The sequence below is a fragment of the Ranitomeya imitator genome, chromosome 7, assembly GCF_032444005.1.
Source record: "Ranitomeya imitator isolate aRanImi1 chromosome 7, aRanImi1.pri, whole genome shotgun sequence".
Taxonomy (NCBI): Eukaryota; Metazoa; Chordata; class Amphibia; order Anura; family Dendrobatidae; genus Ranitomeya; species Ranitomeya imitator.
In genome coordinates, this window is record NC_091288.1 from 186,938,045 (window position 1) to 186,955,153 (window position 17,109).

The following is a 17,109-nucleotide window of genomic DNA, read 5'->3' on the forward strand; positions in this document are numbered from 1 at the left end:
AAAACCATATAAATCTACATAAATTTCACATTCTAGCCCTGGTTTCTATCACTTCAGTGAATCGCACGACTTGTAAGTACCGCCCAACTCATCACGTGCACCGCTCTGCTCCTCCCAGGGTCTGACCATCTCGCTGAGCTGCCTCTTGCAGACACTTCCAGCACTACTGCTACTCCATCCTGTTGCTGAGAGTCTCCTCTGGCTATAGGGAGGCACGGCCAGCCTTTGCAGGAAATTAAAATCACTGTGTCCTGTAGAGTTCTGCTTCCCTGGCCTATTCCCAGCTAGCAGGTGGTATATTAGGCACCTCCGTCCACTACACCCTGCCTGAGCTGAGCTCCTAGTTCCTCTAGTGCTCTGTCAAGGTATTGTATTGTCTTGATTTTCCTGTTATTTTCTCGTCTTGTTATCTCGTTTTGTCTGCTTCTGACTCCGGCTACGTCTTCTGAATCCGTGCTTCCTGACCATATCTCTGCTTACGCCCTCGGTGCCTCGTACTCCTGCCTTGACATGTCGGTCAGCTCCCACAGGTCCGAGGACTCCACTGGTGTGGTATTTGGCGACTACCCTAATGGCCCAAGCCTATCCTCACCTTCAGACTCTAGTGAAAATCAGGTAGTCACTTATTCATGCCCCTCCAGGTAGTGGCGGAGTGGGTCCACACACACCACCGTCACAGTTTCCAGCCGCCAAATTTCTCTCTGATTCAGTACTTGGAAAATCAAGAAAAGGAATGCAACAACGCCATTTCTAGATCTGAAAGGGTTGGGGTATGTCTATAGAGGACGCATCCGCTCATTAAAATCTGCAGAGATTGCTGAAATGCAGCAGATTTGTCAGAGATTTCACTTGCGGCATAAATCGTTTTCAAATCGCAGTCACAGCGCAACAAGAGTCAAATTTTGCTGCAGATTTTCTTCACATCATTCGCATGATATCTCGTAAAATTTCATTCACAGTTCTGTAATGATGCGTGAAGAAAATCAGCTTCAATTTGTCCCACATGGACTTGGCCTAAAAGGCAAAAACGTAGTCAGGATATCGTCAAATCATGCGGCAAACTGGAAAGCACGACCCACATATAGGCCCCAATTCATCATTGCTGTTTCTCCACTTTTCTGGAGTAATTTCCTCTTTTTTTTCAGTGGCTTTTGTACTGGCATCTTATTCTATACACATTTTGCGCCACTTTTAAAGTCTTTTTTTTAAGTTATTTTTATTTTTTTCTGGACAACTTTGCTTATCCAGATTCATGAAATGCGACTTATACCAAATGTCATATTTTTTTATGCATCTCACTCCTGTGCTTCACCCACTGCAGTAAGGTTTCTGAAGGATTTTCAATTTGGCATATTTCTGTGACTTTTTAACAGATTTGCGACTTTTGATTCTAGACACTCTCTAAAACTGGTTAAAAGGGACAAAAATGGGGGTTTTGTGCCAAGTTAATGAACCACATGCATCATTTTGTAGAATTTGGGGCAAATAAAGAAACAAACACCAGCGAATGACACAAGACAAAAAAAAAGTGACTTCAATAAATTGCAAATGACGAATCGAGTACACACTGTATAACATCAGTTAAAGCAAATCTGTCATTTCAGATACGGTTAAGGATAAGCTGCTATGTGTGTCTAGATGAGGAATAAAACCCATTATATGACCTGTATCCTGCAGTTTTCTTCTCTGCGGGCTCTAGCTTTCATTTTCAGTTGTCTCTGAGCTAGTGGGTGGTGACAAGCTGTTATCTACTTTCCCATACAGCTATTTTTATTTCCTGCGGTGACTGATAGCTTCTATCTGGATGAATAATATGATAATGATAAAATTGAACGTCCTCACCTCAAAACATGCACTAAAAGCGTCTGATAAATTAGAAAGAGATGTACTCTGTAAAATATTAAAAGAGAAATACAGCACATTCGGTAACTTATTACTTGATTGTATAACAAAAAAAAAAACCTTCCTGATACAACCAGGACACGTGGGTATTATTATTACTATTTTTATCAAAGTTTTAGTTAATAAATTATGTACAGTATAAGCTTAAAAAGAGAGGAAAGTACAGGTCAGTGTATGCCTATCAAACTGGAGCAAGGAGATGGTGGGCATACGGCGCAAAAGAAGGACAAAAATGGAAAAGGAGGGCCTTGATGACAGGGAAAGAGGAGGGGGAGATCCTGAAACACTCACCTGAGACTGAACCATGTGCTCCCTGTTCTCTTTAGATGGGTCCCCATACGTGATCACGCATGCCAGCCATGCCCCGGCTGGCCCTGAGCTAGCCGTAACTAGTGAGTAGGGCAGCAAGACACTAGTCTTACTACTACGGTAAGAAGACACAGGGAGGGAAACAAACAGGGAGCAATCACACAACAACTGGAACTCCACAACTTAAACTGGAACAACTTCTCCCGAGAGGTCAGCATAGAAAACCTATAACCGTCATAGGAGAAGGGAATGGCAGTAAGATGCATCGGCTGAGATTGGAGCCATTGGAAATCCCAGCAGGACCAAAAAGGATCTGCTCCACTCAAGATAATCTCCAAGCGGACTCCAAAGAGAACCTACGATCTGCCAATGGCTGCAACTTTCTGATCCCAGATAACCCAACGGCCTCAGCAGGATGCAACATATTTATAACAAGGCCATTGCTTAAAGATACTGCCATTCCAATAGAAAAAGAAAAAGTAAACATTTCAGTCGAAGCATAGAACAAAATATGGCCATGATCCTTGCCAAAGACGTAGGAATAAATTATAAAATCGAATTCACTTTGTTATACAGTAGTCGATATAACCAGAGCGTAAAAGGACGTAAACAGCGATATAACAGTTAACAATGTAGGGTATTACAGCAATGACTTGTGGGCATTATTTTCTAGTGTTATTACTGTATGGGGGTACAATTTAAGCATTTTATAATAGTATTACGTGGGTATGATTTGGTTTATGTATATACAGGTATGTAAAAATGCTGCAAAGTAAGAATGTTTTAGAAAATTGACGGGTTAATAGTTTATTTATATCAATCAACAAAATGCAAAGTGAGTGAAAAAAAGAGATGTTTGGAGCAACCAACCTAATTCCTTCCAAAACTGTGTGCAAGTATCTAGAAGAACTGATGAAGGCGAAGGCCGGTCACACCCGACATCGACGTGATTTAGATTTCTCTTTTGTTCATTTACTTTGCATTTTGTTAATTGATAAAAATTCTTCCTTATGGAAATGTATGAAGGATCCGACCATTGGGGTAACGAGTCCCCTTATTAAAGGAACATGTCCCTATACAGTCTGACACTCTGAACCCTGATTGGACAGTGTGAGACCGTTAGTTATTAATTTATTCATTTACTTCTAGGAGGAATAACAAGAACGCGGCATTTATTACTTTATAAGAAAAGATGCTCCAGCGTTGTCTTTCTATGGGGCGGCATGACTTCTATCGTTGGTGTCTTTCTGAGTTATCCTTCCTCGTAAACGCGTTTTGTGGGAGGTGTTTGCTGTTCTCAGCATGTAAACCTCTTCATAAACTAATAATTGCGCTATTGTGTCTATATAGGTGAATGTAACTATGGAGGCCGAGTGACAGATGACAAGGACAGGCGTCTCCTGCTGTCGCTGCTCTCGATATTCTACAGCGAGGAAATACAGAAGGACACTTACAGGCTTTCACCAGGAGATACTTACTTCATTCCCCCTTATGGCACTTACCAGGTAGAGATCATGTACATTTACAGGCGCACTCCAATAATGTTCAAGGGAATCTGTCATCAGGTTTTTGCCACCTAATCTGAAAGCAGCATAATGTAGAGGCAGAAACCCTGATTCTAGCGATGTGTCACTTCCTTTGCTACTTGCTGTAGTTTGGATAAAGTCCCTGATTTACCAGCAGGAGGACTAGTTAACCTGCTGACATGTAGTCCTCCATATTCATAAGCTTTGTGTAACCCTGCTGCCTATGCACAGTGTACACAGAAAGCTGCCAATCAGTGGTGTGAGCTCAGCATTCATAGCACTGATAAACCTGCAGCAGAAAAATCAGGGATTTTATCAAAACTGCAGCAAGCAGCCCAGTAAGTGATACATCCCTGGAATCAGGGCCTCTGCCCCTACATCATGCTGTTTTCATATGGGGTAACAAAAAGCTGGTGACGGATTCCCTTTAAGAGATATGCTGTTCATAACAGTACTGATGAGTACATAAAGGATATGAAAAAATGTGTTTCAGATTTCTGTGACTCTGCAGCAAATTGATTTGTATTACATGTAGATTTTGATGCAGATTTCACCAAGTAGTGAATTCTGTGGTTAAAATACACAACAGAAATTGGCACGCTGCGGATATGGTTGTGTGAAGAAAATGTCTCCATCTTCTCCATTGTGTCAGTCTGTGAAAATCGGACTGCACTCAGATGTCATCAAAATGCAGTCCAATGTTTTCCCCGGACTTATTGACCTGCATGGCTGAGTGCAATCAAAATATGAGTTTAAATTTTGACATGTAGGAATTATTTTTTTTTCCCCCTGGACTGAGTAAAAAAATCAGACATGTGCCCCATAGACTAACATTTCGTCTTGACGCTTTCTGCCTTTTCCCTTAGACTTTCGTAGATTACATTAGAGGGTTACCAATAATTACTCACCCCGAGGTGTTTGGGCTCCATGAGAACGCTGACATCACTAAAGACAACCAGGAGACTAACCAGTTATTTGATGGCGTCCTCCTGACCCTGCCCAGACAAAGCACTGGAAGCGGCCGATCCCCTCAGGTGAGGACGCGTCTCATCAACTGTTCTCATACTGTTGTTACCCTGATTTAGGCTTATATTTGGTGTCACGTCCAAAGACCACTATATCTGTGCGGGGTATGTACATGCTACCCGTGCCAGCCAACACCACACACGCACAGAGTCACGGCCACTTGTGGCCCAGTTATGGACCTAGATTTGTGGTGGCGCTCTGCATCCTCCTACTACAGAAGAACACCTCAAAGCCTGAAGCCTGTGACCCACCATCACTTCTGTGATGGGACAGGCTGACTGTGGACGTGTCCATCATCTCATGGTGTAAGAACCACACAGGGACATTTCGCATTGGTCATCCATGTCCTTCAGCAGTGACTCCAGCTCCCCTGGTATCACTGACAGAAGAATTTATAGACCATTACTGATAAGGTGTGAGAGGCATCCTCCACCTACATCTCCACACATCAATGTCACCAGCCCCCCACCTACATCTCCACACATCACTGTCACCGGCCCCCCACCTACATCTCCACACATCACTGTCACCGGCCCCCCACCTACATCTCCACACATCACTGTCACCGGCCCTCCATCTACATCTCCACACATCCCTGTCTCCGGCCCCCCACCTACATCTCCACACATCACTGTCACCGGCCCTCCACCTACATCTCCACACATTACTGTCACCGACCCCCACCTACATCTCCACACATCCCTGTCTCCGGCCCCCCACCTACATCTCCACACATCACTGTCACCGGCCCCCCACCTACATCTCCACACATCACTGTCACCGGCCCTCCATCTACATCTCCACACATCCCTGTCTCCGGCCCCCCACCTACATCTCCACACATCACTGTCACCGGCCCTCCACCTACATCTCCACACATCACTGTCACCGACCCCCACCTACATCTCCACACATCCCTGTCTCCGGCCCCCCACCTACATCTCCACACATCACTGTCACCGACCCCCCACCTACATCTCCACACATCACTGTCACCAGCCCCCCACCTACATCTCCACACATCACTGTCACCGGCCCCCCACCTACATCTCCACACATCCCTGTCTCTGGCCCCCAACCTACATCTCCACACATCCCTGTCTCAGGCCCCCCACCTAAATCTCCACACATCACTCACCGGCCCCCCACCTACATCTCCACACATCACTGTCACCGGCCCTCCATCTACATCTCCACACATCACTGTCACCGGCCCTCCACCTACATCTCCACACATCACTGTCACCGGCCCTCCACCTACATCTCCACACATCACTGTCACCGGCCCTCCACCTACATCTCCACACATCACTGTCACCGGCCCCCCACCTACATCTCCACACATCACTGTCACCGGCCCCCGGTCTCCAGTCCACTCGCATCCCCTCAGGACTATTACTGAGTGACACCTGGCCCCGAATTCATTTCATTCCCATCGCTCGTATTAATTCTTTTATGACATAGCTTGTTACACTGAGTGTATCCGCACAACAGGACAATGTCCCTCTCCACAGTGGAAGTCATCCGTCCTTACTAACTATACCAGCACTATGCCTCCATTGGGAATGCTAGCTGACTGCCTCCATCAACAGTTCCAGCCCCCTGTCGCCATCAGCAGTGCCAGCCCCGTCTCCATCATCAGTGCCAGCCCCCTGTCTCCATCAGCAGTGCCAGCCCCGTCTCCATCAGCAGTGCCAGCCCCCTGTCTCCATCAGCAGTGCCAGCCCCCTGCCTCCATCAGCAGTGTCAGCCCCGTCTCCATCAGCAGTGCCAGCCCCCTGCCTCCATCAGCAGTGCCAGCCCCCTGCCTCCATCAGCAGTGCCAGCCCCCTGCCTCCATCAGCAGTGCCAGCCCCCTGCCTCCATCAGCAGTGCCAGCCCCCTGCCTCCATCAGCAGTGCCATCCCCCCTGCCTCCATCAGCAGTGCCAGCCCCCTGCCTCCATCAGCAGTGCCATCCCCCCTGCCTCCATCAGCAGTGCCAGCCCCCTGCCTCCATCAGCAGTGTCAGCCCCGTCTCCATCAGCAGTGCCAGCCCCCTGCCTCCATCAGCAGTGCCAGCCCCCTGCCTCCATCAGCAGTGCCATCCCCCCTGCCTCCATCAGCAGTGCCAGCCCCCTGCCTCCATGAGCAGTGCCAGCCCCCTGCCTCCATCAGCAGTGCCAGCTCCCTGCCTCCATCAGCAGTGCCATCCCCCTGCCTCCATCAGCAGTGCCAGCCCCTGCCTCCATCACCAGCTCCATACTTCTATCCTCAGTGCTATTGCCTGTGTGATATTTCTATCTACGCTGCCGGCCCCGTGCCCAGAGCTGGCACCGTACATCTAGCGCCAGTACCATCCGGTGCCTATGGCCTGTTCGGAGTGCCACCCCTGCTTCCCTAGGAATGGCAGCCATTGCAGTCCCCTTTGGCTGCGCTACATTGGTCTGGGTATGAGGGAAGATGCCACATATATGCCAGCTCTCACTATCTCTCTTACCAACAGGAAATTGTTGAAGATTTGGCAAGAGACGTCCTAAACAAATTACCCAGCGATTTCAATCTGGAGCAGGTGATGGAGCAGTATCCTGTGGTGTATGAGGAGTCTATGAACACGGTGCTCAGACAGGAATTAATCCGCTTCAACAGGTAATTCCGCAGCGGCATCAGTGTATGGAAATTGGGTGTTTAGGGCTCAGTGTGACATTCCCAGATTAGAAAACCATGGCTGCATTCTTCCAAAAACAGCGCCATGTCTGTTCATGGGTCATGTTCGGTATTGCAGCTCAGCTCCCTTAAAGTAAATCTGTCGGCAGGTTTTTGCTGTGGAATCCGTGAGCAGCATGTCACAGGGGTAGAGAGCCTGAATCCAGTGATGTTTCACTTACTGGGCTACTTGTTGCAGTTTTGATAAAATACTATTTTCTCTGCTAGTAGAGCAGTGAATGCTGAGCTCTGTATAACCCCGCCCACATCACTGATTGGCAGTTTGCTAACATTGTACATAAAAAGCTGCCAATCAGTGGCGGGGGCGGGGTTACACAGATTAGCTGGACTGGTTTGCCTGCAGTCATAATCTCCTGTTGATAAAACACTGATTATATCGAAACTACAGCACACAGCCTAATAAGTGACACATCCCTGGAATCAGGGTCTCTGCCCCTACATTATGCTGTGCTCAGATTAAATAGCAATAATCTGCCTACAGATTCTCTTTAAAGTCAATGGAGATGAGCCGGTATGCCACATATAACCCGTCGCATCATTTTCAGATGAAATCAGACATAGTTATTGATTCCTTTAATGTAGGAACCAAAATTGTGGTGGGGATACACAAAGGTGATCTCGCAATGGACCAAGTGGGGGTCAGTGGTGGTGGATGGGGTCAGAACTTTACATATAGACCAGATGGTACTGTTGTGCTTTCTATATCCCCGCACATTGCCGTGTCCCTCCATCTCCTCTCTGGCAGATGATATCCCGGTGTTCTTCTACATATCCCTCTGCTCGGTGATGAGAGAGACATGTAGGAGATAATCCCTTCTTACTTATGCCCGATGCTGCACGCTGGGGCCGACTATGTAGCTTGGCATCAGTGGAGCCTACTGATATAAGGTCTAGCCACAAGGTACAAGCAGTTTTGTCCTCGCGAGCCCCCGCTGCTGGATCTGCATGTGTTTAATCCCGCGGGTTTGGGAAGGCGTCACGGGCGCTTTATTCTCGCACAGCTCGTCTGAGTTATCACATAAAACAGGCTGCGTATGCCTCGGCTAATTCCTCGCCAGCACTAATTTATTTTGTCTTTTTTCTCACGCTGCAAACCTCCCTCTTGCTTTCTGGCCACAGGCTCACAGAAGTCATACGGAGCAGTCTCATCAATTTAGGCAAAGCCGTGAAAGGCCAAGTGCTGATGTCATCGGAGCTGGAGAACGTGTTTAACAGCATGCTGGTGGGGCGAGTGCCCGCCATGTGGGCAGCCAAATCCTACCCGTCACTCAAGCCACTGGGCAGCTACGTGTCAGACCTGCTGGCCCGGCTGCAGTTCCTACAGGTAATGCCAACGTCCAGTGTTCAGTTATTCGCACATTTCCAGCAGGAATAACAGCAGATGCTCCAGAATTGTTATTTAAAGGGAACCTGTCAGGAGTTTAGGGTCCTCGACACTTATAATTACATTGCTGGGTATGGTAGAAAAATCAAAATGCCCACTAAAATCAAGAAATCACCAGTAAGTATAAGACATCAGGACCCTGCATTCAGCACTTTCCACATCCTATCTGATTCTCGGAAAGCAGGAACACTGTAAGAGACATTTTCATCCAGCTTTTCTGCAGCCCTGAAAAGAATTACGGCCCCCGGCCCGCACTGCTCTAGGTGATTGACAGGTGTCTCCCTCATATGTATACATAGGGAGAGACCTGTCAATCACATGCAGCAGTGCTGGGAATTGCCTGGACTAGTCTCTTCTCTGGCTATGGTCCCCGGACAGAATTTTAAAGGGGTTGCCACAATTAATTTTTCTTACTTAAATGCATGTAATTGGGGTTAAAGATCATTTTTTCTATTGGGTTTCATTAAAAATATTGCACCATTTGCCTCCCATAGCCGCTGTATTTCACTGAATATTGTTGGCTGCAGAGCTCTCCAGTCCATAAAACAGCTGCCGGTGGGAGGAGCATGTCACCTGACCCGTCCATCCAATCAAAAACCTTGCATGAGAAAACACTGCTTTTCTATTGGAGATGAATGATCTGGTCTGGTCAGATGCTCCTCCATCAGAAGCCATGGTAGGGACCGGAGAACTGTGCTGTCTGGGAGTAACAAGAGCAGGAGGGGAACCTGTACCTATAAAATATATATATCCATAAAGGGTTAGTAAATATGTCCGTGTCCTCATAAAGAAACAATAATGCGACCAGCCCTTTTAACTCTTTCTGCAGCCTGAAATAGACAGCGTAATACTGCGACTGTAGGAGGCAAACGGTGCAACATTTTTAATAAAACTCAATTGCAAAAATGATTTTTAGTTTATTTTCTTTGAAAGGTGTGTCAAAGAAAAATATACCTGGCTGCCACCATGCTGCCTGTGGGTTGAAGAATAAACACAGTTCTGGCTTCCTCCAGCCACCACTAGAGGGAGCATCTGAGCTTAGTTCATACTATTTACACTGAGCTCAACACGAAGCCGTGAGCTCCCTCTAGTGGTGACTGCATGCAGTCAGAACTTTACTGTTTGGAGCTCGGTATAAGAACATTGGCGCTTCAACCATTATACAGATGATAATAAACACAATCAGCACAGCATGCTGCATACTAAAAGGGAGTTGTATAGATTTACTCTTCGCTGCAATCCTAGTACTATTATTGACATTGTGGCTAGGATTATTACTGGATTTTAGCAGGCCGATCATGCACGTCCCTCGATGATATATAGCGATGCTGCACGTCCCATCTCATTGATTATACAGCAGTACAGTGTATTATATAGTGCCCCCTTCATTGCCGCACACATTTGTCACCAGTCTGCAGGCCGGATCAGTAGTAATTGACTCCCTGGAGAACCTTCTCCTTTAATCGCTTGCATCTCGTGAGCACTGAGCCGGCCTATGCTGGAACGTAAGACGGCAGCGGTTATTGGAGTACAAGGACTCCATACCTATTAGTATTGGGTCTTTTAGTATCTCGTATAGATTTAGCCGGGACCCTCTGCAATTTTTAACCCATTGTGCTTTAGGCCATATTTCTATACAGTGTATACAGGAGCGCCACATAGTTACTTACCGGCTGCTAGGACCTGCACAGAATACAGATGTGCACAATGTTATAGACAAGTGCTGCCCTCTTGTGGCAGAGTTTAGTAAAAAAAAAAAAATAACGTTTTTAATTCTTTAAAGGGGTTATTTTTTTTGCAATGAGCCAAAAAACTAATATAGGTAGCTGTCACACGTGGATCGTGGACCCACTGTGCCACGGGGCCGGGCCTGCCTATAAGGGGCATAGCTAAACGGCTCCCTGGTGTTCACTGGAACTACTGATGGTGGAGTCAGACTTGAGTTGCAGATAGCCACCAGGTAACACTCCTAGGCAGTCCCCGGTACTGTAGCTGCTGACCCCAGAGGTCAGGTAAGCTGACACAGACTGGACTCGGAGTTACTTGGTGAGACAGGATATGGACTCTGTTCAGAGAGCACAGGTTCTGGATCCTCGGACAGAACAGATACTAACACGGAGTCACAGACAGGGCTGGATTCGGTCCTGGAACAGGCTCCGACAGGTTCCTGTATTGACAGTTAGGTTTCAGGTTCAGATTCATGTGCTGCCTGTGCGGTTTCAGGGTTCACAAGCACCGCCCGTGCGGTTTCGGATTCATGTACCACTGGATTCGGTTTCAGAGTTCAGGCCCAGGCCACACAAGGACCAGGGATTTAGGATCAGGCCCAGGCCACACAAGGACCAGGGATTCAGGATCAAGCCCAGGCCCCACAAGGAGCAGGGATTCAGGATCAGGCCCTAGCCACACAAGGACCAGGGATTCAGGATCAGGCCCTGGCCACGCAAGGACCAGGGATTCAGGATCAGGCCCTGGCCACACAAGGACCAGGGATTTAGGATCAGTCCCAGGCCACACAAGGACCAGGGATTCAGGATCAGGCCCAGGCCACACAAGGACCAGGGATTCAGGATCAAGCCCAGGCCCCACAAGGAGCAGGGATTCAGGATCAGGCCCAGGCCACACAAGGACCAGGGATTTAGGATCAGGCCCAGGCCACACAAGGACCAGGGATTCAGGATCAGGACCAGGGATTCAGGATCAAGCCCAGGCCACGCAAAAACCAGGGATTCAGGATCAGGCCTTGGCCACACAAGGACCAGGGATTCAGGATCAGGACCAGGGATTAAGGATTAGGCCCAGGCCACACAAGGACCAGGGATTCAGGATCAAGCCCAGGCCCCACAAGGAGCAGGGATTCAGGATCAGGCCCTAGCCACACAAGGACCAGGGATTCAGGATCAGGCCCTGGCCACGCAAGGACCAGGGATTCAGGATCAGGCCCTGGCCACACAAGGACCAGGGATTTAGGATCAGTCCCAGGCCACACAAGGACCAGGGATTCAGGATCAGGCCCAGGCCACACACGGACCAGGGATTCAGGATCAAGCCCAGGCCCCACAAGGAGCAGGGATTCAGGATCAGGCCCAGGCCACACAAGGACCAGGGATTTAGGATCAGGCCCAGGCCACACAAGGACCAGGGATTCAGGATCAGGACCAGGGATTCAGGATCAAGCCCAGGCCACGCAAGGACCAGGGATTCAGGATCAGGCCTTGGCCACACAAGGACCAGGGATTCAGGATCAGGCCCTGGCCACACAAGGACCAGGGATTCAGGATCAGGACCAGGGATTCAGGATCAGGCCCTGGCCACACAAGGACCAGGGATTCAGGATCAGGACCAGGGATTAAGGATTAGGCCCAGGCCACACAAGGACCAGGGATTCAGGATCAAGCCCAGGCCCCACAAGGAGCAGGGATTCAGGATCAGGCCCTAGCCACACAAGGACCAGGGATTCAGGATCAGGCCCTGGCCACGCAAGGACCAGGGATTCAGGATCAGGCCCTGGCCACACAAGGACCAGGGATTTAGGATCAGTCCCAGGCCACACAAGGACCAGGGATTCAGGATCAGGCCCAGGCCACACAAGGACCAGGGATTCAGGATCAAGCCCAGGCCCCACAAGGAGCAGGGATTCAGGATCAGGCCCAGGCCACACAAGGACCAGGGATTTAGGATCAGGCCCAGGCCACACAAGGACCAGGGATTCAGGATCAAGCCCAGGCCCCACAAGGAGCAGGGATTCAGGATCAGGCCCTAGCCACACAAGGACCAGGGATTCAGGATCAGGCCCTGGCCACGCAAGGACCAGGGATTCAGGATCAGGCCCTGGCCACACAAGGACCAGGGATTTAGGATCAGTCCCAGGCCACACAAGGACCAGGGATTCAGGATCAGGCCCAGGCCACACAAGGACCAGGGATTCAGGATCAAGCCCAGGCCCCACAAGGAGCAGGGATTCAGGATCAGGCCCAGGCCACACAAGGACCAGGGATTTAGGATCAGGCCCATGCCACACAAGGACCAGGGATTCAGGATCAGGACCAGGGATTCAGGATCAAGCCCAGGCCACGCAAGGACCAGGGATTCAGGATCAGGCCTTGGCCACACAAGGACCAGGGATTCAGGATCAGGCCCTGGCCACACAAGGACCAGGGATTCAGGATCAGGACCAGGGATTCAGGATCAGGCCCTGGCCACACAAGGACCAGGGATTCAGGATCAGGACCAGGGATTAAGGATTAGGCCCAGGCCACACAAGGACCAGGGATTCAGGATCAAGCCCAGGCCCCACAAGGACCAGGGATTAAGGATCAGGCCTTGGCCACACAAGGACCAGGGATTCAGGATCAGGCCCTGGCCACACAAGGACCAGGGATTCAGGATCAGGACCAGGGATTCAGGATCAGGCCCTGGCCACACAAGGACCAGGGATTCAGGATCAGGACCAGGGATTCAGGATCAGGACCAGGGATTCAGGATCAGGCCCAGGCCACGCAAGGACCAGGGATTAAGGATCAGGCCCTGGCCACACAAGGACCAGGGATTCAGGATCAGGACCAGGGATTCAGGATCAGGCCCTGGCCACACAAGGACCAGGGATTCAGGATCAGGACCAGGGATTCAGGATCAGGACCAGGGATTCAGGATCAGGCCCAGGCCACGCAAGGACCAGGGATTAAGGATTAGGCCCAGGCCACGCAAGGACCAGGGATTCAGATCAGGACCAGGGATTCAGGATCAGGTCCAGGCCACGAAAGGACCAGGGATTCAGTATCAGGCCCAGGCCACGCATGGACCAGGGATTCAGGATCAGACCCAGGCCAAGCAAGGACCAGGGATTCAGGATCAGGCCCAGGCCACACAAGGACCAGGGATTCAGGATCAGGACCAGGGATTCAGGATCAGGCCCAGGCCACGCAAGGACCAGGGATTAAGGATTAGGCCCAGGCCACGCAAGGACCAGGGATTCAGATCAGGACCAGGGATTCAGGATCAGGTCCAGGCCACGAAAGGACCAGGGATTCAGTATCAGGCCCAGGCCACGCATGGACCAGGGATTCAGGATCAGACCCAGGCCAAGCAAGGACCAGGGATTCAGGATCAGGCCCAGGCCACACAAGGACCAGGGATTCAGGATCAGGCTCTGGCAGCACAAGGAACAGAGGAGTCAGGTACATCGACTGGGAGCTGGTAACTCACTAGTGGCACACTCACTAATGGGACCACGTTGCTCAGGCACCTCCCTATTCATGAAGGTGCCTATTATACCAGATGCCTCCCAGCTATTGGCTGGGCGCATTTTTAAACTATGGACGCTGCCCCTGTAAGAGCAGAGGAACATGCATGCACTAGGCTCGCATCCAGGAAGGCTGTGCGGTGTGCTGAGAGAAGGGGAGGTGACACGCTGTCACGGCGGTATGTCGGTGTCCCTGCATGGAGGTCGAAGGGGAATCATGAAGGAGCGCCATCATTGGTGTTAGGCCGGAGTCACACACAGCGATATACGGCTGAGTCTCGCAGGTTAAAACCAAGCTCTGGCACCGGCACCCCGGAGCAGAGCGTGCGGCCACATAGCAATACATGGAGCCGCACGCTCCGCTCCGGAGTGCCAGAGCTTGGTTTTAACCTGAGACTCGGCCGTATCTCGCTGTAGTGTGACTCTGGCCTTACAGAAGTAGTTGTTAACTAGTTAGCCCCTACCTGCCTGCTCAGAGTGGTCACTCACCACTTTTGTTGGCAGTCCAGCTGCTTCACATCAACAGGGCAGCTCTACCTCTTTTGGACTGCTCAGTCGACGGGGCGTGAATGCCGACATCATGCTTATTGACAGCTGGCTCCCTACAGCTAGGCAGCGGGGAGACGAGTGCCAATCAGCATGATGTCGGCAGTGACGCCCCGTCAACAGAGCAGAGTGGAAAAGAAGTAGCTGCTCTGTAGACTTGACATCAGCGGAAGCAGCTGAATCTCCGGCAGGAGCGGTCTGAGGCCGCTCTGTGCCAGCATAGACCTGCGATCGGCAGATAGGTAGCAGCTACCTGCCTGCTTGTACTTAGGCCAATAGTAATTATTAATATAGTCCTGGATAACCCTTTTAAGGACACTACAGTCAGTTGTGACCAAAATGTGCAGTGCGCTCTGCATGTGGAATATTCCCGCTGAAGAACGTCACTTCTGAGGCTCTGATCTTAGGACTTTTAGTTCCATAGCCTCATCTTCATCTATGAGACACATGACATATTGGACATATTCCACATCTACAAGTGGATATATACATTTCCCAACACTTCCTAGATCAGCATAGGAAACCGATGATAAACCCAGTTCATTTCAATGGAAATTATGTTCGCCCCCATTGCAGACAGCATATTGGATTGTCGGGGTCCCAGCTGCTGTAGATGTTTTCAGGACTCCGACACTCGGGACTGTCATCAGAAATGACCATTAACTCCCGATTATGTCCATCATCCCACATCTTATACTTTATAGCATACAAGTGGAGGCACCGCTGGTAGGTTTTATCCGTCTTCTTAATGTACAGGGAAATGGTAAATCACTTTTTTAGCAGCTGTTCAGCCACAAGTCCATGGAGGGGAGAAGACCAGGTAGTAAGTGAGTTCTGTCCATTGTCCATGAAAAATAAAAAATCAGTGGCATTTGGTTGGGAACCAGGGTCACACTATTCATTCCAAAGACTCTCTTCATTTTACAAGGTAATCTCCATAGTTTCCGTGCGGCAGCTGTCGTTGTTCTGCCCATCAATACACTCATAGATCTGCCGTGTGTCAGTATAGCTGGATATTTATGACTTTTATGGCTTAAATTGAGGCAATACTAATCTGGAAAACTAATGGGAGATACTGTATATGCTCTTCACAGGACTGGATAGACAACGGGCCGCCCAAGGTGTTCTGGATTTCAGGATTTTATTTCACTCAATCATTTCTGACGGGTGTCTCCCAAAATTACGCCAGAAAGTACACCATTCCCATCGACCACATCGGATTTCAGTTTGCGGTAAGAAAACCTGTCGACACCGACCATGTTTTAGTCCTAATCCGGTACAGAGAAGTAAGCTGTCACTTGATCACTGCCATTATTCATGGGGTTCATGCTGATCCCATTAACTTTGCATAAATTAATAGTACAGGTGAATAGAAGAAACTATGTAATATATATTATCAAGGAATTCTGCTTCCTTCTCCATTTATGAGCCACTTCTCCACCTCTCCTCTGCCTCCTGAACTCGCCCACCACTATGAAAATAACAGCTCAACGCCATCTTGTCCAATTCAAGACGGACTGACGTGCTGGGTTACTCGGACTATTATGATCTATGGAGAGGGGAAGGGTGAGGAAATACAGAGGGAGACACAGAAAGATCGTGCTGAGGTTTCTAACAAGTCTTTTACCTCACCCAAGCACTGGATTCATATCTACTATTGCTATGTAATGTCATCCACGCTGCTGCTTCTTGTGTATTAACTAGGGGAAAAAAGAGCAGGAATCCATCCCTGTGTGCTGTGTTTGGGAGACATCATAGCTACTAGTCTAACGTTTTGATAAGTTACCTGAAAGTACAGTTACCCATTAAAGCAGAGGGTCTTGAGGTTGTCTGGTGTTGCATCTTAGCCCCAATCATATTCTTTGTGCTATAAATCCCAATCTGTAATTTCAGGTGACCTCTCACGAGAACACAATAGATAAACCTCCAGAAGATGGCGCTTACATCAAAGGACTCTTCCTTGAAGGAGCTCGGTGGGATAGACAGAAGATGCAGTTGGGAGAATCTCACCCCAAAATTCTCTACGATTCCCTACCCATAATATGGCTGAAACCTGGAGAAAGTTCCAAGTTTGTCCCACAGAACTCATACTTTTGTCCAGTGTACAAAACCAGTGCCAGACGAGGAACGCTGTCCACAACAGGACACTCTACTAACTACGTCCTCCCCATAGAGCTCCCCACTGACCAGCCCGAGAAGCACTGGATAAACCGAGGGGTGGCCGCCCTGTGCCAGCTGGATGATTAGCTCAGGGGCCGAGTCTTGATTGTTTGCACTGTTATCTTTCAGGATACCCACCAGCAATGTGTCCTTACACTATGCAAATCGGACATTGCTCTGCTCTGTGTCTATACATGAAGGATTTCCTTGTTAATCAGAAATCGAATAAAAATGTTAATATGGTTGTGTGGAAATCTGATCTGTAAGTGGATCTCCTTTTTGTGGCTGTGTCCTCTACTGGTGTAATAC

The 17,109-nt window shown here is 49.2% G+C and overlaps 1 protein-coding gene across 1 annotated transcript in view; it reads left to right on the plus strand.

The window, feature by feature from the left end:
- DNAH3 (dynein axonemal heavy chain 3) overlaps positions 1-17,057 on the plus strand; it is a 332,604-nt gene extending 315,547 nt beyond the window's left edge. Inside the window, exons 56-61 of the mRNA XM_069734194.1 lie at positions 3,562-3,716; positions 4,604-4,771; positions 7,248-7,390; positions 8,588-8,792; positions 15,735-15,872; positions 16,534-17,057. Of these exons, the coding sequence (XP_069590295.1) occupies positions 3,562-3,716; positions 4,604-4,771; positions 7,248-7,390; positions 8,588-8,792; positions 15,735-15,872; positions 16,534-16,887 (1,163 nt within the window). The 3' untranslated portion in view covers positions 16,888-17,057. The remainder of the gene's footprint in view (positions 1-3,561; positions 3,717-4,603; positions 4,772-7,247; positions 7,391-8,587; positions 8,793-15,734; positions 15,873-16,533) is intronic.
- Positions 17,058-17,109: the final 52 nt, after the last annotated feature.